General features: G+C 43.3%; 1 protein-coding gene across 3 annotated transcripts in view; it reads left to right on the forward strand.

Annotated features, from left to right (window-relative positions):
• TMEM117 (transmembrane protein 117) overlaps positions 1-26,378 on the forward strand; it is a 348,666-nt gene that overhangs the window by 212,231 nt on the left and 110,057 nt on the right. For all 3 annotated transcript variants that reach the window (XM_054024758.1, XM_054024774.1, XM_054024766.1), the window contains one exon: positions 9,940-10,037. In XM_054024758.1, coding sequence (XP_053880733.1) covers positions 9,940-10,037 — 98 coding nt within the window. The remainder of the gene's footprint in view (positions 1-9,939; positions 10,038-26,378) is intronic.

Below are 26,378 nucleotides of genomic sequence, written 5' to 3' on the forward strand. Positions count from 1 at the left end.
AAGATGCATTTTAATGAGCGACCATTAGTTGAGTTGATATGACTTTGTGTATGGACAATAGAAGAAGAACATGTCAAACAAATGACCAGTAGCTGTGTAGCAGCGAGGTAGTGTTGCTTGCTCTTTTCCAAATGTCATCAATGAGTATCAACTATCCCCATTCCCTATAGGATGAATGTTTGCAAACTGGCAATGGACAGTGTGAAGCATGGGGGGAACCCTGAGAAGTCACTGATTTGGGATTTATGTAGGAATTTTCCAATTTCAAGTTAAAGTGTAACATGAAAATAGTCTTATTTTGGAATCTTAGTAGCATCTACATAGTTAGGATTGTTTTCTAAACTGGGCTTAAAATAAGGAATACATTCCTTTGTTGTCTCTAAAAGCAGGTGGCCTCTCAATGTGAAATTTCACACCAGGATAATTTTTATTCTCTTCTAATTTTTTGTGGCCCTGGTACCACCATTCCTTCACGCTCTTTTCTGAACTAGTAGCGCAAACATCCACAACTAATAGTATAGGGGATACTTTGGTAAAGCGATGTTTGGAGCAGGGTGAGCTGAGGGGCGGCACCTAAGAGCGCAGTGTGCATAGACGCTGACTGCATGGGTGCTCTGGGGCTGGAGCACACACGGGGAAAAATTAATGGGTGCTCTGCACCCACCAGCAGCCAAGCTCTCCGCTCCTCGCCTACTTCTCCCCACCCCGAGTGCGCCATGTCCCCGCTCCTCCTCCTCCTCCCTCCCAGCACTTCCCTCCTCCCCCCGCCGCCTAACAGCTGTTTGGTGGTGCTTAGGACTTTCCGTGAGGGAGGGGGAAGAGCAGGGATGTGGCACACTCAGGGGAGGAGGCAGAGAAGAGGCAGGGCAGGGGCAGAGACATTGGGGAAGGAGTGGAATGGGGGTGGGGCGAGGGCAGTGCAGGGGCGGGAAGAGGCGGTGCAGGGGTGGAGCCAGGGGTGGGGCCAGGGGTGGGCAGGGGTCGAGCACCCACTGGGCCGAAGGGAAGTCACTGCCTATGGCAGTGTGTGGTTTGTGGTGTACGGTAGTTGTAATGGTAAACTGCAGTCCTACGGCTGGAAGAACACAGGATTCAGACCGATAAGTGGCTTAACTTTTCATTTCCTTGATTTTTGTAAGGTTAATGTCAGGTGTGTTGTTTGTGCAGCAACATTAGATACTTCATGACAAAGTTTTTTTAATATATTACTATTATTGGTATTGCGGTGGTACGCATGATTGGAGATGCTGTGTGCTAGGTGTTACCAAACACATGTATACATGCTGCCTTCCTTGAAGAACTTACAATAAAATTCATAGATTCATAGATTATAGGACTGGAAGGGACCTCGAGAGGTCATCGAGTCCAGTCCCCTGCCCGCATGGCAGGACCAAAGAAAGGGGGCATGCGTGCAGACACCCACCCACACACCCACACAAAAGAGTCCGAAGGAAGAGGACAGGGCGGATAAGAGTAATTGTCATTTGCCATACGGTTACATGGGCTAGCAATGTGCTAACTTGCTAGTTTTGAAACCTTTACATTTTTTTATTAACATTTAAAATTTGTTTATCAAATCACAATCCCCTGAGGCCTGCAACATTTCCTCTACACATATAAGAGTAAGCCCTGGTCTACATTAGAAAATTAGGTTGGTTTAACTACGTCAGTCAGGGGAAGAATTTTCCATCTACCTAGCTACTGGCTCAAAGGGAGGTGAATTACCTATGCTAGTGGGAGAACCCCTCATCAGCATAGCTAGTGTCTATACTAAAGCACCGACTCTTGTGGTTTTATTATGAGTTTTAGGTATTTTTCTTGAAGCCCCAGGTCCTGATATCACGTGTATATGTGAAAATCTGAGCTTCCATTTAAAAGAAAAAATAATTTTCTGTACTTCATGGTTGCAGAGAAAACCTGAACCTTAAAGGCTCAAAAGAGAGACTGCAAATAAAACGAAACCTCAAAAAATTGTTTTGTAAAAAATCATGATTTTTAAGGAAGTCTTATGATATTTTCTGGGTGGCAATTATTGCTATGTTTAGAACAGGAAATGCATCCAATATTTAGGCACTGTAGTGTGGTAACCATTGGTAAAAGTTGACATTAATGGAGGAATCACTCTTTGCTTAACAATTAATCCCCTCAGCTCCCTAATCAGAGAAAAGTAACAGAAAGGACGAATTCCTCCAATTTTTGTGTCTTTTTCTTAAGGATGCCGGTAACTAAGCGCAGTATTCCAGGTGGAGTCTTAGAGGAGCTGCTGTTTCTTGTTGTCTCACAAGGGTCCCTATCTGTAGTCTGAGCCTCAAATCATTGTCTTTCTTTGGTGCCAGTTTTACAGGCCTTAATTGTTTGCCTGGACTATTTTTAAATAAAGAGTCTTACATTGAAAGTGGTTTGTCATTTTCACATGCCAGTGTTCTGAGTCAGTTTACCAACTGGGGTACATGTGACAGTGTAATAGTCTCAAGATTATTGGGTATATTCAGTAAGAATGAAGAACAGTATCAGCGGAAGCTTGGTTTCCATGCAGAACCTTTGTTCCCAGAAGTCAGACATTAGAGTAGCTTTTAAAAAGTGGGATTGACTGATTTATATGGAGGGTTTGCCTTTGCTCCAAGGGCAGTATTTCTTCGGACGTGTAATAAGATATTGCTTAATATAGGGATTTCTAAACTGTTAAGGCTTTTGTTTTTGACTGTGGTTGTAGTTTCTATACACATGGGTAATTAAAAACAACATTAATGTTGCACATATGTAATTTAAAGGATATTTGGCAAAGGCTTGTGATCTGAACAGAAATTCATTTAGTTGTCTAATTCCCTCTTGTGCGATAAAGGCAATGCTGAAGAGAGGCTTGGGAAAGGTTGCAAAATGTATTGCATAAGTACCTGCAGTTTATTTTTTGTTGACAGCTTCCATTTGCTGGTTACTCTTTGTAACTAGAAGCTAGTTATTTGCAGAATATTCACAGCACATTATCTAAATTTCTGTTAAGCTCTTGTATACAGTGTTGTGGTAACTGGTCCCATGATATTAGAGAGGCAAGGCAGGTGAGGTAATATCTTTTATTGGACCAACTTCTGTTGGTGAGAGAGAGAAGCTTCAGAGTTTACACAGAGCTCTTCCTCACATTTGGGAAATGTACTCAGAGTGGCATAGCTAAATACAAGGTAGAACAGATAGTTTAGCATAAGTAGATAGCACATATTTCAAGAAACCATTCAAGGTCAAGTGGCCAGTTAACACCTCTCCAATCATAGAGGGGAAAGGAGAAAATAAAAAAAAACTGAGTGGAGGTGTGTGTGGGTGTGGGGGCTGTTAAATAGATTGTTGTAATAAGCCATAAATACAATCCCTATTCATGCATGATTCCCCCCCCCCCCCGCCGTTTTCCCCTCCTCCCCCCAAAGAGTGGAGACGTGTTAATTGGCCGATAAAGGAGGACAATAAAGGATATGGCTCTGAACTCTGAGTTTATGCTGTAGGAACCTTCCTCCAGGGACTAGTTCTTGTATTTGGTTCCTAGGTGCTATAATGATTGGCACACTATAAATACACACCTGGATGGTTGCCAAGTCTCACAAGATAATAAAGCTGCAGTGCCTTTCAAAACAAGCCCAAGCTGCCCCAAACAAGCCAATCCCGTTTCGATTAGCACCGGTCTGCATCCACAGTGCCACTGGCCGACCGCTGGAACAGACATAATATCACCAGTCCCCCAAAAGATACCCCCCCAGTGGTGCACCACGGCACCCGAAATGTCCCAAGAGTCACTGTCCAACAACGGTGGCATGGTGCCACTCCACTCTCCCCCACAGCCCCGTGGCCCAAGCTATGCTGTAGCTCCCCCACCCAGCTTTACCACCCCCTGCCCCCTCCCCCACACCCCCCCACAGCTTGCCTCCCCCCTGCCCCTCGCAGCTCCCCTGATACACCTCCCCGTGCTAGTGCACAAGCATTGCAGAACCAGCAGCCAGCGAGGGCAGGCAAATCGCAGGCTGCTGCTGCTGCAGCCTGCCAACCTACTGTTATCAGCCCCCCGTCCCAAACCACAATCCCCCCATACTAAACCAACCAACCAAATCCCCTGTAACTAGTAGTGCAGGCAGGAGATAGCCCGTGGAGAGAGAGTAGGCACTGGAAGGGCATGCAAGAAGCAAGCACATGCAGCAATCTCACAATGACACTCACAGGGAGAGGAACCCATCCCAAGGTGAGTGAGTGAGCTGGCTCCCTCCAGCTCACATAGATGGAGCGTGGACAGGCTGGGCCGCCCCCCGCCCAGGTTCCTGGTTCCCTCCTTGGCCTGCTATTGCCATGTCAATCGGGCTGACCTGGAGCATTGGCCCTGGGGCTGTTAGTCTCCAGATCCTGATTTCTTCCCATCCCCTTTCTTTTGGTGTTGGGAGAGGGATTGTGCAACCAGGAGCCAATCACAGTCTCTGGCGGGCAATTAAAGATAAAATCAGAAGCCATACCTCCCAGAAAAGCCCAAAAGGAAAGCCAAAACAAGCAACAAGCTACTTAAAAAGCCAAAAAAGCCTAGAAATGAGTAACAAGTGACTCAAAGAAATGATAAGCCTAGTCTTCTTAAACCAAGCGGAAATTGGCTTTTTCTTGGCAAGCCTGAATAGGTTCCTGGGAGGAAAAAAGGATGGATAGTCCCATATGTATTGTGTAGCCTTGGTCTATAGAAGACCTGGTTCAATTCTCTTTTCAACCAGAGATGTCCTGTGTGACTTTGAGCAAGTCACTTAGCCTCTCTGTGCCTCAGTTTCCTATCTGTAAAGTGGGGATTATACCACTTGCCTTCCATAGAGGGCTGTTACATTAAAGATTGTGAGGTGCTCAGATACTACATTTTGGGGGGCATATTAGTACATAAGCCAAATAAAGGGAAAAGTGCCTTTAGGACAAAAGGAAACCCTCAGAGTCTCGAGGTGTAGAATGTTCTAGCTCTCTGATTTCCATGGGATTAGAAGGAAAACATAGAAATCTGCTGCTCCAATCTAATAGGAATGGATTTTTAACAAAAATCTTTGTCCGTCCTTGCTCTGAAGGAGAATAGAGGGCATTTTTGATGGCTGTTAGTTATGAAGAGGTGTATTGATTGAACCCTCTTTCTGAGCAGTAAGTCCACTACATACTGCGTCAGAGATCACTCATGCTGACCTTATAGTCTGTGATTTAATGTGTTCATTAATATGTTATCTGTCCTTTCAGGTACAGAGCCATTGGATACACTCAGTGTCCCAAGCATTGTTACCGCAGAGTCAGAGCTTTCAGACAAAGTAGTTGGGAATGGGCACTCCTTGTTTGTTGACATAAAATGTTGCTGTGGTGTTGTCTGTTAGAACGGTGCTTAATTAGATATAGGAAAGATCTCAGAATCCATCATATGCTTTTAATTCTAGAGTGTTCTGATGGACCATGGCTTCCAATTATTCCATCCTCTCTCTACTGTTTAATTCTTGAGGTGTGCGCCTCACCCAATTTGATGACCAGGTGATGACTACTACGAATGAAATACTGAAGGAAACTCCAGTGAGCTCATTGTTCGCTAGTTCAGGCATTTCCAAACATTTTCATAGGGTAGTTCACTTCCCAATAAGAGAGATTGTCTCATAGTCCATTTTCCTTCCAGTTTACACCTACTGCAGTTCTTTGCATGGAAAAGGGGCTGTTACGAAAGCATTTAATAGATTTTAATTATTTTAAAATGCATTTTAGCAGCTGGAAACAAAGATGATGAGCCAGCACTATTTAACAAACTGCTCTCCACAGACGACCAGCAATTGCTCCAACGACTACAATGTGGGAACATCTGCTTTAGTTCCTACCCAGGAAGGGGTTTAAAGATTTTCGAAGGAATGGTCAAAAGTGTCCCCATGTTGTCCTTGTTTAGAGTTTTATTTGCAGCTAGCCTGTTTGTAACAGGCTGTCAGTGTTTGTCTGAAACACCTGTTAGCAGGTGATTTTACTGTGAAACAATTAAGTGGGTCTGGTGATTCACTGAGGTAGGGATCTAATTACTGTACCTTTGAAGTGACTTTATTGGGAGGGTGTGGTCTGAGCAGCACTGAGGGAAGACCTCTAAGAGCAGCTAAAGCTGATAGAAGGAGCAAGCTAATCTTATGGTATTTTATTGTTGCTTTCTTTGTTAATAAAGTCAAACATCAGAAGAAGAATAAATTTGGACTTTACAATGTGAGCTGAGGTCATAGCACAGATTTGGAAAGGTTCCTGTTTGCAGTTATTTGTTATGCTGTTTCTCTGATAGCATCTTGTAGGATTCTCTCTGCCCCTGCTCTGTCCCCTCAGAGTTGGGAGGTTAGCTTTTGAGTTGTGTTCACACCTTGGTTTTTCATTTGTTCTTTGAGGCACATGTTTTGATCTTATGTTGATCATTTTGAATTGAGATTTTTCCTCCTGGGAGCTTCACCTTCCACTCAGTCAAAGGGACAGACTGGAATATTCAGAAAGCAGCATTTATACTCAGCAGGGGGCGCGGTTTGCAATACTGCCTTGCTATCATATCCCTCAAAGGTCAAAAAACCTTAAGAACTAGGGAAGTTCTGCCAATCTCACACTAAGCCAGGAGTGAGAATCCTGCAAGATATCTTCTAAGAAGCAGAATTGCACAATAATTTTCTCTGTCTGCTGTAGGTGATGTAATAAGAAAGAAGTGGTTTGACCAGTGGCGAAGGTAGTTTTATGAAAAATTGATGCAATTTTAAGAATAAATAAATAATTAGCTTTCCTGTATCACTTTTCATATGAGCATCTCAAAACACTTTACAAAGATGGGTAAGTATCATTATACCCATTTTCTACATGTTTTCTACTGGTAATTGTATTATCTGGTAGTAGTATTTCCCATAACAACTGTTCAACTCAAAATCAAAATTTCCTGCTTTTACATGGTTGCAGTGTACCATGTCACAGCGGGCCGTCCGTTTTTGTTAATCTTAAACTAACATTTGTGACTCATAAGCATTTCTGCATATTTGACCTAATGATAAAGAGAAATGTGCCACTAAACTATTGCTGGATTATCCTCCTAGATAATGTGCAGTCACATTGATATTTGTGTCTTGTAAAATGAAGTTTGTGGTTCGATAAGGTAGTACAAGAAATGCCAATTTTATTTTTCACTGAACAAGCATCTGACTGTGTACACCATGTAATTGTAGTTTGTAAGCCTTTATAGACAATACCCATTTTTCTAATGGAACGTTAAGTGAAACATAGGAACACATTTATGCATAGAAAGCCATACATTTTTAAATTGTGTCAGTATAAACAAACAATGTTAATCCAGTATCACATTCCTAGTTCTTTCATAGTTATAGATACAAAATTAATTTATTAATGGATATTTTTCAAGTGGCTTTTCCCATTTTATCTTGATTATACAAGATACATACATAGAATGATTGAAGAATGCAAGAATTGCACATCATGGAACATCTATTCCGCAGTATACACAGCATTTTTCCAGATAGTCTGAGCTAATAGAGATGAATGTTTGCCAGGCAGTGCACTGGATTTTGAGATGTGAAGAGAGAAATAAATTCTTCAACTTGTAGAAAACAAAAGGTTTGAATTTTTGTTTTTTTTGCCAGTGCTGGTGGAAGTTAAAACAACTTGCTGCTATTATATCGATCCTATCCAAACAAAATTATTTATATTGTGACAAAGCTAAGTACCTTCCTCCCATGCACCATTTTCCACAATGACTGTCCTTGACCACCACCAGAAAATGAATTTGATTTCTCTAATGCAAAAGGTAATTGGATTTTTCTTTATTGAATGCATCCCTTTAATGACTGTCTTTGCTTCTGCCAATTTAGCTGCAAGTGACCTGACATTGATCAGATGATAAGACTTAAAATAAATGCTGGAGCTAAGAGATGAAAAAGACCAGCTGTCTAATACCAGAATGAACATTTCCTGCCTCATCTTGCCATTTTCCTCAGCAAATGTCACTTACTTGAATGCCATTCTTATAAAATACGCTGCTGTAATAACTGGTCACACAGCTGCGGATTGCTTCCTTCTAGCAAATATAATAAGTATTTCCCAGAAAGTACTCTGGAGAAAACATTTTGAAAATTGAATAAAACCCACCCGGTAATCATCTGTTTCCTTGCAATATTTATTACTGTACAGAATCTTCCTGGAACTGGAAAAGTATTGCTGAATGAAATTAATTAAATCTTTAGAGGGGCCTTTTAAGCATTAAATATGTATCCAAATATTTATTTAGTTAACCTTGGTGGTCTTATTAAGATAAAAACTATCATAACATGGGTGACTGGAGAAAGGAATTACCAGAGGAAAACCATTGGAAATGGTAGTATTTCAGTATACAATCAATTCTTCAAGCTAAGAGTGATAGAATCCTGGAGTACATATTTGTTTATATACCATATATGCTTAAAGTTTTCATCATCATTAGGACCCAGTTCTGCAATGTGTTGAACACCTTCACCCCCTGAGGTCTGAGAACCCTAAAGTTGAGAGATGAATTTGATTCATATGTGGCTTTGATTTAAACCAGGCATCAGCAATCTTTGGCATGTGGCCCATCAGGGAAATCCGCTGGTGGGCAGGGACGGTTTGTTCACATGCAGCGTCTGCAGGTTTGGCCAATCGCAGCTCCCACTGTCCGTGGTTCGCCGTTCCAGGCCAATGGGGGCTGTGGGAAGCAGTGAATGCCAAAGGTTGCCGATCCCTGATTTAAACATAGGATTTGTGTTCCCTTTGATAAACATTATAAAATGTCTTTGAATGAAAATACTAATTCACATGCTAGCTGATTAAATTAGAAAACCCAAACAAAAACAACTCCATGCTTCAAAAATAAACCAGGAAGAAAATACAAATAGAAAATTCTCCGTAAAACTGGGTTCTATTTGGAAGTGAGTAAAACTAGGGGTTTTCTGTTGAAATCTCTTTAGGAGTTACTTTTATATTTATTAAAGCAATTAATAGTTTAAACAGTGTAGTGATGCTAGTGGCAGATAAACATTTGTTTTACTGCATTTCACAGCAAGTACTGTATACTGATTTTTTTTTTTTAAACTTGTGTATGTTTTCCCCACCACTGGGTTTTCTAAATAGCATGGTGGATGAAATTACTATACTGTATTTTTCAATACTTCATAAGTGTTAATCTGAAAAAAAGGATATGGATTTTTAACACGCCCAAAGATCATGGATATCCAAATCCATTGCTTTAGTTCAGGCCCATTTCTAATTCTTTTTGTAAATCATCCAAAAGTAGTATGTGTGTATGGGTCTCTGGGCAGAGTCTGACAGATGGTCCATTTAAATATGAGTTCTGAAAATTAGAATAAGCATTTCAATTTTTAAATATCATGTAAGAGAACAGCACAGGTTTTAGGGTCATATATGGCCTTTACTCTGTGTGTACATTTCTCTTTGGCATCTGGGATCGAGAGCAGATCGAGGGTAGCATATGGCCCTTACTGCACAAGCTTCCCTGGCTTCAACACCCTGGACTCAATTCAGATTTCATAGCCAAAATTCTCCCGATACTATGCTTGTAGAACTTGGACTTACCTCCCCAGCTGGACTGGAACTGTATTGTTTGCCTTCTTCATATGGCTATGACGAAAGTAACCTACATCCATTTTTTCTTAGATCTTCATAAGTAACTTGCTCATTTACATTAGCACATCTCTCAGGAAGGTGTACAAACCAGTTCTAGAAGGCAGACCAGAGTTCATGTAGGTTTTGAATAAGAGAGCTGCAGATAATATCTTTGTTCAGATTTTCAGCTTAGCTGTCGTTACAAATGTTGATTAGAATGATCTGAAGTGAAAAACCTTTTGTAATCTAAACATTTGTGTTTTTAAACTTTGTGACTCTGATTTAAACCTAAATTATTTCCTTCTTCCTCCATAGGTCACTGATATGATGCTTCAGGACAAGCCCTACCCTGACTGGGGGAAGTCTGCCAGAGCTTTCTGGAAGAAAGGGAATATTAGGATCATTTTATTCTGGTAGGAAAACAGTAAAATCAAATTATTGAAGTGAGCCTTGAATAGACATCCAAACCTCTGCCAAAGTACCCTCTAACGCTCTATGTCAGTGAAGAACTTTGAAGTGAATACATGATAAGAATAAAACTGGTAAAGGATTTAAGCTATATTTTCTAACAAAATATCATACAATATTTGTCAGCCTGTTAAAGCAATTTTTATGTGAATAAAAAAGCTTTACGGCAATTTAAATCAATGCTGCATATGCATGAAGACCCTCTAATACGAATATATGACATATGAGCCAAATTTTAAAATTGCCTCAACCTGGCTTCCATTTTTTGTCCAGGCAGTTGTGGGCACAAAAGTGTAGGATCAAAATTGCTGGCACATATGATAACATTAAGATGTCCAATTACCTGTTTGTCCCTGTATATAAGTTAACTAGACACCTAAATGCCCTCTCATGTGCTTGCAGTTAAATGTGGTAACATTTTGCATTCACAATTGAATGTGAACACAAAAATAGATTGGGCCCATAGCATATTGTCAAAGACATAAAAAGGATAATACATTCTTCAGATATAGGAAGCCTATGAGAATATCAGTGGGTGTTATTCTAGCAAATGATAAAGGGAGAAATTCAGGAGGTTATGTTGTAGAGAAGCTAAATGATTTCTTTGCATCAGTGCTCACCAGAGAGGATACTGGGATACTTACTTTTTTTCCAGGTAATAAAGACATGATACCGTAAGAAATGGGGCTGTCAAAAAGAGGAGACACCCAGGAGTTCTGGTGTAACTTAAAAATGAAGGGGCCAAGCTAACAAAAATATGCAGCTCTCATTAAAATCAAGTATATTGGAGGACTGAGGGTTAATATATGTTGTACCTGTTTTGTTTTGTTTTTAAAGTGATGGAATGATTCTGGCAATGACCAACCACTGACAGTTCAGTACCAGGTAATTTGATTGAAATGATAATTAAGAATAAAATATATATAAAAAAATCCTTAGATTAACATATGATAAAAGAAACCAGCATAGCTTTTCTAAAGGAAAATAATCCCTCTCTGATCTATAAGAACTCTTTTGAGCATGTCAGGAAAATAGTAGATGAAGGAGAACTGGTGGATCTAATGTATTTGGATTTTTTTCAAAAGGCCTTTGACAAAGTTCCTCACACGAGACAATTAAGAAAATTAATAAGTCATGGAGGGAGAGACAAAGCAGATTAGAAATTGCCTAAGAAATAGATAACAGAAAGAATAAAATAGTCTTTTTTTGCCATGTTGCAAACTAAAAATGCGGTGCCCCAAAATTCTGAACTAGGATTAGTATTTAACCATGACCTGGAGGAAGGATTGCACAGTAATGTGGCAAAAATTGCAGATGACATAAAATCATTTAGGCTTGTCAAGACTAGAGCAGACTATGTGGGATGTAAGAATGCTAGGCGAATGGGCAGCAGAATTGCAGATGAAATTGATTGTTCACAAATGCAAGGTAATGTATATTGGAAGCAATAATGATATATATATATTACTGAGCCTGAAATCAACTATGTTCAGGGGGAAACAGTAAACCCTGACATCATTGTGGACAGCACAATGAAAATCTCTGTTTCACAGGTGGGAGTGGTCAAAAAGGCAAACACAATGCTAAAATACATATCTAGCAGGATAGAAAAGATCAAGTCATGACATAAATCAATGGTATGCCTCTATCCAGAATACAGTTTTAAATTCTGGTCAGTCTCATAAAATAGAGAGCTTCTGGTGAAGTGACTAGTTAGTCATGAAGAGGCTTTCATTTGAAAAAAGATTGAAAATACTGAGACTATTTAGGGGACAAGTAAGAATTGCCGTGGTAAAGATATTTTATTTTCGAGAGAGAACAATCAAACACTATAAAAAAAAAACCATCAGTGTCCTTACAAAAGATGTTCTGAATTTTTTACAGGCCAAAATTGTATAAAGCCATATTTGCTTTCGCATAACAGTCACACTAAAATTGCCACAAAAAGTTGAAAATAGAAATGGATTAAGTAAAAAATTTCTTTTCATGAATATGTTTAAAATAAAGAGTGTTTTTAATGAGGACTTAGAAGCACAAAGGGCAACATAAACTCTTTTATTTATAGCTATCGGCAATGAAATAAAATCACCTTAGGCAAGACTCCATATTAAATAGAGACATTATTTATATAGTGTGTGTCAGAGATACAGTAACAGTAGACGAGTGTTTTTTCTTATGAGGAGGAGAAAGGGAGAGGGAAAGCTAACTAATATTATGGGTGGTAATATAAAGTATTAGTCTTTCTTTCTTTGCTCTGTTTAGCGACTTGTGACATAAATGGGTTCATTTTGGTAAGCTGTCCGAAAGGAACATCCTAAGTATAAAATGCCACAGAAATATATATGTAGTAGAATCTGCTTAATTAGTATTTTCTAAATGGCACATCTGCTTAATTGGGATAAGTGTCAGTTCAGTGTGCTGTATTTTAGTTACTCAAAATAAGGGATAAATCACAAAGATGGCAACGTTTTAAATATGTCAGAAACCTAGGACTGAACACAAAATAGGTGTGCTATTCAATACCTAATGTACATGTGCAATTACAAAAATATTGCAAACAAACTGGATATTTGAAGAGGCAAATCGCTGATAAGGGTCAAATCCTTCAAGGTGCCCCTTCATGGGCATCCTTTATGCATATTCACTATGATATAGTCCATAGTGACATGATCACATACTGTTTTTTCCACGGGTCCCTTGTCTCATTCAGTGCATAGAATGGACACACAAGGGGAAAAAAATTAAGGTCTCGCAGGCAATTGTAAATCTGGCATTTCCTAACATTCGTGTGCCTGACTTTGAAACCTATTTAACTTCCTTATATTTTTTGCATGTCATATCTATTTAATTTTCTTTACATTTCAGCATTTTGTTTTTTTAAACTAGATGTCATCTTTATTTGATTCAACAAGTTAGGAATATAGTTAAAAAAGAGTCAAAAATGGTATGGCTTATTCAAAGGAATTGATCAAAAATGGATCAAAAAGTTACTACAGGAGACTATCTATTTTATGTTTAAAAAAGACTATGTTAAACATGGTTCATTGTGGGATTTCTTACTATGTAAATGTAGGAGTTTCCATCTGAGATTGATAGCCCTGTCTCCAGAATGGAAATTAAACATGGGCTTTTTAAATGGTTTTTCTGTGATGCACCTAATTGAGGCTTTGACCTGATCAGCTGTATTTCAATACTTCTTGCTTTGCAGTAGTCACAATAATAAATGCATTACTGGAGCATTACGTTGCTTTTACAGATTTGAAAGCAGTTCTTGTATTTGTTTCAAAAGACAGCTTATTAAAATTAGTTATTTTCATTGTGCACCGCATTTAAAAGAACTAAGTAGATTTCATACATTTGTCAGCCTAAATTAAATGCTGTCCCAGACAAAACAACCCTTTCATTAAAGTTAAGATTTCTAGATTGCATATCACACAAGTGTAAACCAATACAAAGCAAGGAACCCTACGTTATTCACCTCCCTTCCTCCCCCCCATTTACTTCACTCATTAACTCTTTTTTACATTCTAAATCAGTTGTTTTCAGTCAGGGGTACGTGTACCCCCGGGGGTAGGCAGAAAGTACCGCGACTCATCTAGATATTTGTCTAGTTTTACAACAGGCTACATAAAAAGCACTAGCGAAGTCAGTACAAACTAAAATTTCATACAGACAATGACTTGTTTATACTGCTCTATATACTATGCACTGAAATGTAATTTCAATATTTATATTCCAATCGATTGATTTTATAACTATATAGTAAAAATAAGAAAGTAAGCAAATTTTCAGTAATAGTGTTCTGGGACACTTTTGTATTTTTATGTCTGATTTTGTAAGCAAGTAGTTTTTATGTGAGGTGTAACTTGGGGGTACACAAGACAAATCTGGCTCCTGAAAGGGATACAGACGCTCCCCAACTTATGCAAGTGTTCTGCATAAACATTTGAAACGTTATATGGCTCCCAGTTGAACAGAAGGAAGTAATTCCAAAACATACATAAGGCCAATGGAAAAAAATGTTTACTCATATACTTTGGGGCCTGAGTCTGCATATTTTACTTGTACTGAGAAACACTAACTCACAAAAGTTGTTCAGTTGACATTAATGAGATTATTCGTGTCAGTATGTGTAACACAATGTTAGGGTTGCAGAATAAGGTCCCTGTTGACATACTGGGCCAGGTTCTTAGCTGGTGTTAATGAGTGTAACTCCATTTACTTCAGTGGTGCTATACCATTTAAACCAGCTAAAAATATCTTACCTCTTTTGGCTCTTGTTCATCCTGGTGAGCTGAATTTGATTCCTTCTTTGGCATCATCAACAGAATTGTTTGCTAAATTACAATTGCTGGGCAAACTTTGTAAAGACAGCAGGGTTACGCTGGTGCCACTAAGAGATGTTAACCAGTGACCCAGGACCGGATCCTATGGAAATTATGAGGCAAGCATAATTCATATATTGCTTGCTAAGTTACTTTATTATTTTTACATGATATTAATACAACTGAAATGCAAGTAGAGAAGTCTGTAAAGTGAGGAGTATTATTAAGGTAGGCTTGGCAAGAGGCTGAGGCCTAATGAGGCCTGATAGAATAAGTAGAGTGCTTGACTTAGGTCAGAAGATTTAGCAATATATAGCTTGTGACAAAAATTAAACCCCAAAGAAGAAAAAACCTTAAAATAGCAGCTTTTTTGGATGTTGGGGTACACGTATTCATGAAGTGAACCACATTGACATATCAAAATCATTTGGAATGGGGTTGACACAAATTACTTATGCCTAGGGTTGCCAACTTTCTACTCACACAAAACCGAACACCTTTGCCCCGCCCCCTAAACCCTCCTCTGAGGCCCCACCCATTCTCCAAGGCCCCACCCCCTGCTCACTCCATCCCCCCTCCCTCTGTTGCTCGCTCTCCCCACCCTCACTCACTCATTTTCATGGGCTGGCTCAGGGAGTTGGGGTGCTGGAGAGGGTGAGGGGGTGCAGGCTCCAGGTGCCACTTTCCTCAAGCTGCTCCCAGAAGCAGCAGCATGTCCCCCCCCCTCCTATGTGGAGGTGAGGCCAGGCAGCTCTTTATGCTGCCCTGTCCACAGGTGCCGCCCCCACAGGTCCCATTGGCCACAGTTCCTGGCCAATTGGAGCTACGGACCTGGTGCTTGGGGTGGGGGCAGTGCATGGAGCCCCCTGGCTGTCCCTATGCCTAGGAGATGGAGCGGAGACATGCCGCTGCTTCTAGGAGCCGCGCGGAGCCACGACAGGCAGGGAGCCTGCCTTAGCCCCAATGTGCCACCAACCAGACTTTCAACAGCCCAGTCAGTGGTGTTGACCAGAGCCACTAGGGTCCCTTTTCGACTGAGAGTTCCGGTCGAAAGTCGGACACCTGGCAACCCTACTTATGCCAGCCTGAGAAGTTTAATTAGCCAGAATACCAAACAAGGTTCTCTGGAATAGCACACATGAGCAGGAGGTCTGAAATCTCATCAAATATGGCCCTGGATATGTGTGGATAGAATGGGATGAAGGTGTTTATCCAACCCTCATTGAGCATATTGGGCTTGACAGGATGATGTAAACTGAATCATCACATCCCACTTATGATATACCCCACTGGCTATCATCTCATCTCTGTATTTAATATGGTCTTGAAAGTGTGTGAGTATGACAAGCCTAGGGACTTTTAAATTGTGTGTATCTATCATATATGGAGTTTTATTTATTTTTGCAGTAATTTCGGTGGTAAAATCTTCATGTGCTTATGGATGTTACTCACCCATATCCTCTATTAAAGACGTTTTTATTTAGCTGCTGAGGAAAGGACCTGTTGTTTGTGATAAATGCAAATTGCACCTGTCAGGGTTCCCTCCCCACTCTGAACTCTGGGGTACAGATGTGGGGATCCGCATGAAAGATCCCCTAAGCTTATATTACACCAGCTTAGGTTAAAAACTTCCCCAAGGCACAAATTCCTTGCCCTTGGATGGTATTGCTGCCACCACCAAGTGAGTTAGACAAAGATTCAGGAAAAGGACCACTTGGAGTTCCTGTTTTCTCAAAATATCCCCCCAAGTCCCTTCACTGTCTTTCCTGGGGAGGCTTGAGAATGATATACCAACCAAATAGGTAACCAAGGTGAGCACAGGACACTAAAAACCCAATCAGATTCTTAAAAACAGAACTTTATTATAAAGAAGAACGTAAAAGAAGCACCTTTGTAAAATCAGGATGGATTTATTTTACAGGGTAATAAGATTTAAAACACAGAGGATTCCCCTCTATGCAAAACTTTAAAGTTACAAAAAACAGGAATACACCTCCCTCTTAGCATAGGGAAAATTCACAAGCTAAAACAAAAGATAATGTAATGCATTTCCTTGCTATTGCTTACTATTTCTGTAATATTAGATGTATCATTTCAGTAGGAGCTGGATTACTTCCTTGGTCTCTCTCTTTGTCTCAGAGAGAACAACAACACAGACACAAAGCAAAAACCTTCCCCCAAAGATTTGAAAGTATCTTCTCCCCTTATTGGTCCTTTTGGTCCAAACAGGTGCCAACCAGTTATTTGAGCTTCTTAACCCTTTACAGATAAAGGAGGGATTTTATGACACCCTTAGCTGTATGTTCATGACAGCACCCCCAAATTAATCCAGGCTACAGAGTGTAATCTGAAGACAGTGGAACAGTATAGGTATAACTGTAGTCACCCCTTGGCCCAATAAACCTTTATATCTGGTGGTGACATGCAAGAAAGAAAAAGCCCAGCTTGATTGCCAGATCCCAGTTGGATTTAAGGTTTTAATTTTTTTTTTTTTTTGGTCATTTCTGTTTTTTACTTGTAAACTGAGCACATTTGGGCCCCAAATCTGCAATCATATTCACCTGTGCATGAGGGTCTGCCTGCATGGATTCTATAGCAGGTTCAGGGCCTTTAAGTGGAAGAGAACAGGAAACAATGAATTGAATAATGGCAATTTTTTAGAGAGCCTTTTCCATTCTGTTCCTTTCAGGTTCTTATTCCATAACTATCACTGGAGTAGAACCACTTTCAATTAAAATAAATGTTGTCTATATGTACTTTAACACAACTGTAAATATGAGTTCAGTTGTGCTCAGTTAACTTGTATATAAAACATAATTATGAGTTAGGGATTCTTTCTTACTTTTTTTTTACTTGCTTTTGTACTTTGCAAATATTAGTAAAGCTTTTAAACTAAAATAATCTACTGATGGCTATCTATATTGAGGCATACAACTTTTAAAATCTCCCTTATAACATAGATGTAATAATGAGAACATTGTGTTAATATTTTTATTTCATGTAATTGTATGTTGTCTGCTCACAATTGTGACAGCAGAAAAAGCAGAAGCTAAAACAAAGGATGGACTAAAATGTCAATAAATCACATTGTGTTAACAACAGGTGCCCTGCAGGCTCTTTGGTTTCTAATGCACATGCTGATTCTTTCTTTCTTTCTTTTGTTTTTAAATGGATCTCTGCTTTTTTTTTTTTTTTTTTTAAATCATGTTAGCAATTAATGTTCCAAGTTCTTACAATAAAACTATTATTTAACTTTCAGAATTTATATGTTCTAGTTACTCTATTCAAACAGGAGGTTATTCTGATTAACATAAAATATCTACAGAGCTAACTGCAGTCAACAGCCTGTAAAACAAAGACACTGTCAGTACAGTAGTCAGCAATTATTCTTCATCTTCCATTTATTCATATGTTACCTACTGAAATGAGTGATCTTTCCTTGAGAAAGACCTTGGCTCTCATTTGGAGTGCTTTGCTTTGTATGTAATGGTTACCATGGTGCATTTGTGGGCCCCATCCTGTTTCTAATTAAGACAATGGGAAAAGCCCCAGGAATTTCAATGGGAGTAGGATCAAGATGTTGTGTGTGAGCACTGAAGGGGGAATGGCAGCGCCAGGGAAGATTATTTGAAAAAAAAATTGAGAGGGGCTAATTTTTTTGGAAGCTTTGTGTCTTATATTCCAGCTAACCCATTGCTCACCAGTATCCAGTTGCTCTGCCACAAAGTAACTTGAACTTAATTTCATTAGGCAGCAAGTATCAAACAATTGAGAGCGAAGGAGACACAAGCCAAAAAATTGTCAGAAGGCTATATTAAAATGGAGTTGGCGTACATTTACATTCCATTTGTTGCTCCAGCAGTACTAGCCTCTTCAAAGACATGCTTGAAAGAAAAAGAACAAAATGTCGCTAAGGTCAAGTATATTATATGTGGCTTTTTTCTACTGCTGAATACATTTTTCTCTTTGTAATAGTCTCAATCAGTTGACCACCAGTGCAAACTCCAAGGCCAACAATGCTTTTGGGAATGGTGGGGTCTAAAGAATCTGGGCAATATTTCTTCTGTTGTTGTGGTGGTTCTGTTTGGTTGCTTGCTTTTTTTTTTATTAAGGTGGATTGGATTGAGTTTCTTATTTTAATTTTTGTAGGAATTTTTTATGGGTTTATAAATAATCAATCTTTTTTATTATTATGCAAGCACTTTGGGAGTTTTGAATGGGCACTTTTGTTTAAAAACTGAAAGATACTAAACAAATGTTTAGTAAATGGGAAATGCAGAAATAGACTGTAGCTGACAGTTAAGAAATCTATTTAAATACATGATTTTTAAAATATGCCTATCCATACACTCTGGGCACAGGTATTATGTATTTGTATTACAGAAATACACAGCAGCCCCAGTCATGTACCAGCACCTCATTTTGCTAAACTCTGTACAGACAGAATAAAACGATGGCCCCAGCCCTAAAGAGTTTACAATCCAGACATCTAATTTAGAGAACAAGCTAGCAGACAACGGGGGTGCTATTGTAGTAATCAACTGTGATGATTATGTCAACAAGACCAACTGACAACTCTCTAACGTCACCTGCTATAAAGAACTCAAAGACCTTACACCATAATTCACACAGGAATTTAAGGATATCATCAAATCCTTCCCCAAACAACTTCAAGAGAAATTCTATTACCTCATCCCCACAAACCCATTCCAGGGACCTTCAGCATGCTTCCCAAGATACACAAACAAGGAAACCAAGCCAGACCCCTCATATCTGACCACCGCACTCTTACTGAAAGAATATCAGGACTCACAGAAACCATCCTCCAGTCACTCAACACACACAGGGCCAGCTTCCTCCAGGACACAACTAACTTCTTCCAGAAACTCTGCAGCATTAACAATCTCCTTCAGAATACCATCCTTGCCACCATGAATATCACATCCCTAGACACCAACATTCCTCACCATGACAGCATCACTGCCTGCCTCAAATATCTATCAGACAATGGACAACACTTATATATCCACTCCAAAGACAATTGCCAAACATCTATTTCATCATACCAGTGGTATACCTGAGATACATTTGTAACCCCCTTTTCTTTTTCTTATTGCATGGTGTTCAGCAGAAGACAAAAAAAAAAAAAAACCCATACCGTATTGCTATAATTACAGCTGTTGTTTCCACTTGCTCTGAGTTGGTATTAGGACTGTCCCGATATTTACTTGTTTGTCCCGCATCCCGATATTTTGCCCTCCAGCACACAGGCGGAGGGGTCTCGCGCCTCTCCCGCCTCAACTCCAACCCGGCCCCTGCCTCCCCCATTGGATCCCTCCCCAAATCCCCGCCCTGCCCCGCCTCTTCCCCAAGCACGCCGCATTCCTCCTCCTCAACCCTCCCTCCCAGGCTTGCGCTAATCGGCTGTATGGCAGTGCAAGTGCTGGAGGGAGGGCGGAGAAGCAGGACGCAGCAGCCAGCTCAGGGGAGGTGGAGGCGGAGCGAAGGCGAGCTGGTACGTGGGGGCGGGGCATGGAGCTGGAAGCTCCTGGCCAATCAGTAGTGAGATGTGTCAGGGGTACAAAACCAGCAGCCATTCTGAGCACTACTCAGATCCAGCCCAGCCCTGCAGAGAGAAGTAGAGCAACGCAGGGTAACCTGGACTGAATCTGTGGATTGGATCTCAATGCAGTTTACTGTAATCTTACAGAAGTCAGTGGGATTGAGAAAATACGATAAAGGAGAAATCACAGGCTGGAGGCCAAATGTCTTTGTGAGGTGTGTTATGATGTTGAACCAAAGACAGTGTGAGAACCTAACAGCTACATTCAGTGTCAGTTTTTTTTCCATATATTCATATGTGAAGTTGTGTATGTGCTCAATAACATGGATGCTGAAACAATATTTTACAATGATATTAATAACCAATGTGGTGTTAGCTTTCATAGGATATCTCACAAGGCATATTTTGTATAAATATGATTGCATAGTGTGGAGGGTGTGAACATGGGGTTCCTAGGATCACACGCACACCATACTGGAACCTATACACGATATCATCACACAATTACAACCCATACTAAATATGGTTGATACTTGAAAGAAATCTTTATGAAACCTGCTCTTCTGGCCTTCAAACAACCCCCACCATACCAAGTTCATTCTCAGAAGCAAGCTCCCCACAGACCAGGACATACTAACTTGAAGTGGCACCAGACCCTGCCATAACAACAGATGCAAAACCTGCAGACATATTTCAATCACTAGGATGATCAATATCCCTCCAGAACACCTTTCAAGAGTCATGGATCCTAAACATGCCTCTCACAACATGTGCTATACCTCATCCAGTGCATTAAATGCACCAGCAACAACTATATGGATGAAACCAGACAATCACTATGCTCTCGAATGCGCTCACACAGAAAAATGATGATAGACAAAGACATCCTATCACCCATGGGCACGTTTTGCAAAGTGATAACTCCATATCTTATCTTTCAGTTCTCATCTTCAAAGGAAACCTGAAAACAACACTTCAAAAGGCGAACCTGGGAACTTAAATTCATAACTCTGTTAGACACTAAAAATCATGGTCTCAACAGAGACACTGGTTCTATGGCTCATTGCAACAATTTGTAACCTACTAACCCTCCTTTCTCCTGTGGCTGCAGAGGTGTTAATTGCCCACTTCATCTTAACTAGTCTCCTGGTGTTATTTTCTTATGTTTGACAATCTGACCCACCTTGTACTTAACTGTGACACTCTGGTTGCCTTCCCCAGACCTGAAGAAGAGCTCAATGTAGCTTGAAATCTTGTCCCTTCCACTAACAGAGGTTAGTCCAATAAAAATATTGCCTCACCCACCTTGTCTCTTGCTTAATAAGAAAAAGGGATCCGTTGATCCCTTGGCCCCCCGGATCCCACTATGTGCAAATGGTTGATCTCTACCCACCTGAGACAAAGCTTGGATGAATGAACAAATAGGTCTTGCAGCATGACCAGAACATGAACCTATTCAGGCTTTGTCAGTTGAGGGCAAATACACACCCTAGAGTGCTGTGTGCGGTTACTAGTAAGTGCCAGCTGTTGGGCACACTATTTCAATAGGCAGTGTCTCCCCTGGGTGCAGGGCTGGGGCTGCCCAGGCTTCTCATGGACATTGATGAAAGGTGCTAGGTATCACTATTGTTATCACCCCCTGAGCCCACCTGGGGCTGGCCCCGAGAAATACAATAAAAGGAGCCAACCCCAGTCTCTGTGTCAGGAATATGGGCAGCCCCAACATACCAAGAATTAATTGTCTTGCTTGCTCAGGTCCAAGACTCTTGATCTCACCACAGTTCCCAACCATCTAAAACCCACTCTTGGGTCCAGTTAGACTAAGGCACCACTAGGTCCCTCTCTCATGCGCAGCTACATAGTCCAGGTCTGACATCAGCTCTGTCATTCTTGGTCCACTTGGGCATTACTGTGAAATTATCTTTGTGTACACACACCCCTTTTCAGGGCACTGTGCAGTTAGCTGTGAGCTGCACCACCTGTGGCAGAGTGGTTAAGTCATTTCTGCACCATCACCTGTCTGGGGCACTGTGATGTGAACTCTGTGCTACAGCTGCTGCTCTGGTTGGGCCTTTCTGCAAAGTCAGCTCTGTCACATGCTGCCAGTCTGGCCTTGCCTATTGTTAAACCAGCTCTGCATTGCTGCCGGTTCAGCCTGAGCTGATGTGGTCCAGTGCAGTGCAGTACAGCCCAGCAGAACCCCACAATCATTCCACATAGGGTTCAGAATGTCCAGGTGAGGAACCCAGAGCAAAACAGGACCCTTGGGGAGAGCCCCTCATCTCTAGGACAGAACCCTATCCTCCTTTTTGTTAGGGTTACCATATTTCAGCAAGCAAAAAAGAGGACGGGAGGAGCCCCGCCCTAGCCCCGCCCCCACCCTGCCCCTCCCACTTCCCGCCCCCCCAGAACCCCCAACCCTCCCCCCGTTCCTTGTCCCCTGACTGCCCCCTCCTGGGACCCCTGTCCCTAACTGCCCCCCAGGACTCCACTCCCTATCTAAGCCTCCCTGCCTCTTGTCCCCTGACTGCCCCAACCCTTATCCACACCCCCACCCCCAGACAGACCCCTGGGACTCCCAAGCCCCATCCAACCACTCTCCACCCCCTGACAGCCCCCCCCCAGAACTCCCAACCCATCTAAACCCCTCTGCTCCCTGTCCCCTGACTGCTCCGATCCCTCTCCCCACTCCTGCCCCCTGACAGCCCCCCCCAGAACTCCCAACCCATCTAAACCCCTCTGCTCCCTGTCCCCTGACTGCTCCGATCCCTCTCCCCACCCCTGCCCCCTGACAGCCCCCCCAGAACTCCCAACCCATCTAAACCCCTCTGCTCCCTGTCCCCTGACTGCTCTGATCCCTCTCCCCACTCCTGCCCCCTGACAGCCCCCCCAGAACTCCCAACCCATCTAAACCCCTCTGCTCCCTGTCCCCTGACTGCTCCGATCCCTCTCCCCACTCCTGCCCCTGACAGCTCCCCCCCAGAACTCCCAGCCCCCCACTCCGCTCCTTGTCCCCTGACTGCCCCCTCCTGGGACCCCCTGCTCCTAACTGCCCTCCAGAACCCCACCCCCTACCTAAGACTCCTTGTTCCTTGTCCCCTAACTGCCCCCTCCTAAGACCCCCCCCAACTGCCCCCCAGGACTGTATCCTGACTGCCCAAAACTTTCTCCACTCCCCCCCAAAAAGCCCCCCCCGTTTCTTGACTGCCCCCTCCAGAACCTCCCTGCCCCTTCGCCTGCCCCCCCTTACCCTGCTGCTCAGAACAGGGTGTTGGGCTCTGTGCGAGCGGAGCCGGACACCAAAACCCGGTCCCTGGCCCTGCACAACAAAACCCGGTCCCTGGCCCTCCACAGTGCTGCCGGACCGGGTTGCAGGGGAGAGCTGCCCCTGGCTCAGAATGCAGGGCGGATCCGGCTCCTCTACAGCTGCTCCTGAGTCCAGCCCGGGACTTCCCTGCAGCCCTCCCAGCCGCTCGCTCTGCCGGGGGAGGGGGGAAATCCCGGACATTGTGAGTGCTTTACAAATTCCCCCCGGACGCTATTTTTAGCACGAAAAGGAGGACATGTCCGGGTAAATCCGGACGAATGGTAACCCTATTTTTGTTGAATTTGAATCCTTAATTCTGAAACCAGAGTCCAGTACTAGTGAAGTCAGAGTGACCCACGTGCTCCAGGGCACTTCTTGCAGAATTCCTGTGCCCTTTGATGAGTACAGTTACAGTAACAATTTATTAGCACCAGGGCCGCCGAGAGCGGGTTTGGGCCCCGGTGAAAGAAAATGTTCGGGCCTCCCAGCAAGGGTGGACCAGCTAAAGAGGGCCGACGGGGGGTTGGGGGGGGAAAAGCCGGGCCCCAGGCCCCCTTCCGGACTGCTGGGCCCTGGTAAGGAGACGGAGGGGGCAAGGAAGCCGGGCCCCAGGCCTAGGGTTACCATACGTCTGGATTTTCCTGGACATGTCCGGCTTTTTGGGCCTCAAATCCCCGTCCGGGGGGAAATCCCAAAAAGCCAGACATGTCCAGGAAAATAGGGAGCGAGGGCCTGGCGGTGCGGGGCTGGGGGCCGGCGCGGTGCTCAGCAGGGGCTGGGGCCAGGGGCGCGGGGCCGGCGCGGTGCTGGGCCAGGGACCGGCGCGGTGATGGGCTTGGCCGGGGGCACGGGCACTTGGCCGGGGGCCGGGGTCGGCGCGGTGATGGGCCGGGGGCCGGCGCGGTGCTCGGCCGGAGCCGGGGCCGGGGGCGCGGGCAGTTGGCCGGGGGCCGGGGCCCCAGGGCCCAAGCCGGGCGGGAGACGCCAGGGCCAGAGCCTCTTGGCCTGGGCCGGCCGGCCGCCAAAGGGAGCCGTTTGGCCAGGAGGGCCAGACTGAGCCACGCCGCACCCCGCCCCAGCCTACCTGCTGCCTCCCTGTTTCAGGCTTCCCGTGAACATTTGATTCGCGGGAAGTGGGGGGGGGGAGGAGCAGGGGGCGGAGCGTTCAGGGGAGGGGGCAGAGTTGGGGCGGGGCTGGGGGCAGGGAATGGGTGGAGTTGGGGCAGGGCCGGGGCCCCATGGAGTGTCCTCCTTTTTAAAAATTAAAATATGGTAACCCTACCCAGGCCTCCTTCCGGACCGCCGGGCCCCAGTAATTTGTACCGGCTTCCCCGCCCTCTCGTCGGCCCTGATTAGCACTTATACAATCAGAACACAGACAAATTCCAAATACAGCAACAAATCACAATAAGTGGAACTATGGGCAAGCCACATTGGATAAAGCTGGCTTTTCCTCTTGTCTGCTACAGAGGGAGTGGAGAGTTCTAATCCTCTAAGCTCTTGAGCTCTCGGGCTTACCCATAAAAGGAAATTGCCACATAGGCCTACCTCTGGGGTAGAGCAAAGCAAATAACTGATTTTTCAGGTTAGTGACTGAACTGAATAATCAAAAAAATATTCAGATATTTTCAAACTGAATCTGATTTTTTTTTTCCATTTTATCTCTTACCTAAAATGAAGGGCTGAAACTTTTTTGTTCAGGCCAAACAAAACGTTTTGCACATTGTTTTGAAATAACATTTTGAAATAAAATGTCTATTTGAACGATATTTTCCAAACAAAATGGCTTGTTTGGAAAATGTCTAAACAAACTGTTTTGACATTTTGAAAAAAAAAATCAGTTTTTTTTCCAGCTGAATCTATTCACTGAATTTGACCTGAATTTAAAAATAGTTTCAATACCCTGTCCAGTGAATTTGCTACTCAATAAAAAAAATTAGCCCAGCTCTGCTCTCGAGGCTCTACTTTTCTAAGCAAGCCACCTGTCTGTTTGGAGTCACCCTCACAAACACATTAGGCCAACCCCAAGTATTCAAAAGTCAGGAGTCAGGCCCCAAAAATCATGGGATTCACTTAAAAATAATGAGATTTTTAAAATAATACATGTGACTAGGATTTATTTGCCTTTTGGTGTTGGAGCTGTTAAGGTTCACTTTTTCAAGCTTTATTCCCTAACTACAAGGGCTAGAAACTTCTTTTTTTAAATGAAAGCTGAGACACTCAGACACTGGTGCCAGCAGCTGGGGCTTGTAGAAAAACACCAAATATCACAAGACTCATAATGAAATCACTGCAAACAGCACTGGGCCAGACTCACTAGTGCTGGCAAAGGTAGGACTAAATTACTTCTCCCTGTCCCAATGTGGCCCCTTTGTCCCAAAGGGTATTTACCCTACAGGAGGGCAGATAGCATTACTGCTGCCATATATATTTGTGAGGGCTGAGAAACAGCTTGAAGTTGTGGCTGTGGCTCTATAGCAGATGTGGGCAAACTATGGCCTGCGGGCCACATCCGGCCCGCGGGACCCTCCTGCCCGGCCCCTGAGCTCCTGGCCCGGGAGGCTAGCCCCCAGCCCCTCCCCTGCTGCTCCCCCTCCCCCGCAACCTCAGCTCACTGCGCTGCTGGCGCAATGTTCTGGGCGGCGGGGCTGCGACTTCTTGCCGGGCAACGCAGCTGCAGAGCCTGGCCTGACCTGGTACTCTGTGCTGTGTGGTAGTGTGGCTGGCTCCAGCCGGGTGGCGCAGTTGCCTGTCCTTGTGCTCTGGGTGGCGCGGCTGTAGCACTGCCTGCCACCAGTGCTCTAGGCAGCGCAGTAAGGGGGCAGGGAGCAGAGAGGGTTGGACAGAGGGCAGTGGAGTTCGGGGTGGTGGTCAGGGGGCAGGGGTGTGGACAGGGGTCGGGGCGGTCAGAGGGCAGGGAACAGGGGGGTTGAATGGGGGCAGGGATCCCAGGGGGGCAGTCAGGAATAAGAGGAGGAGTTGGATGAGGCGGCGGGGGGCAGTCAGGGACAGGGGTTCCGGGGGTGGTCAGGGGACAGGGAATTGGGGTGGATGGGGCAGGGGCCTGGGGGTGCAGTCAGAAATGAGAGGA

The sequence above is a fragment of the Malaclemys terrapin genome, chromosome 1, assembly GCF_027887155.1.
Source record: "Malaclemys terrapin pileata isolate rMalTer1 chromosome 1, rMalTer1.hap1, whole genome shotgun sequence".
Lineage (NCBI taxonomy): Eukaryota > Metazoa > Chordata > Testudines > Emydidae > Malaclemys > Malaclemys terrapin.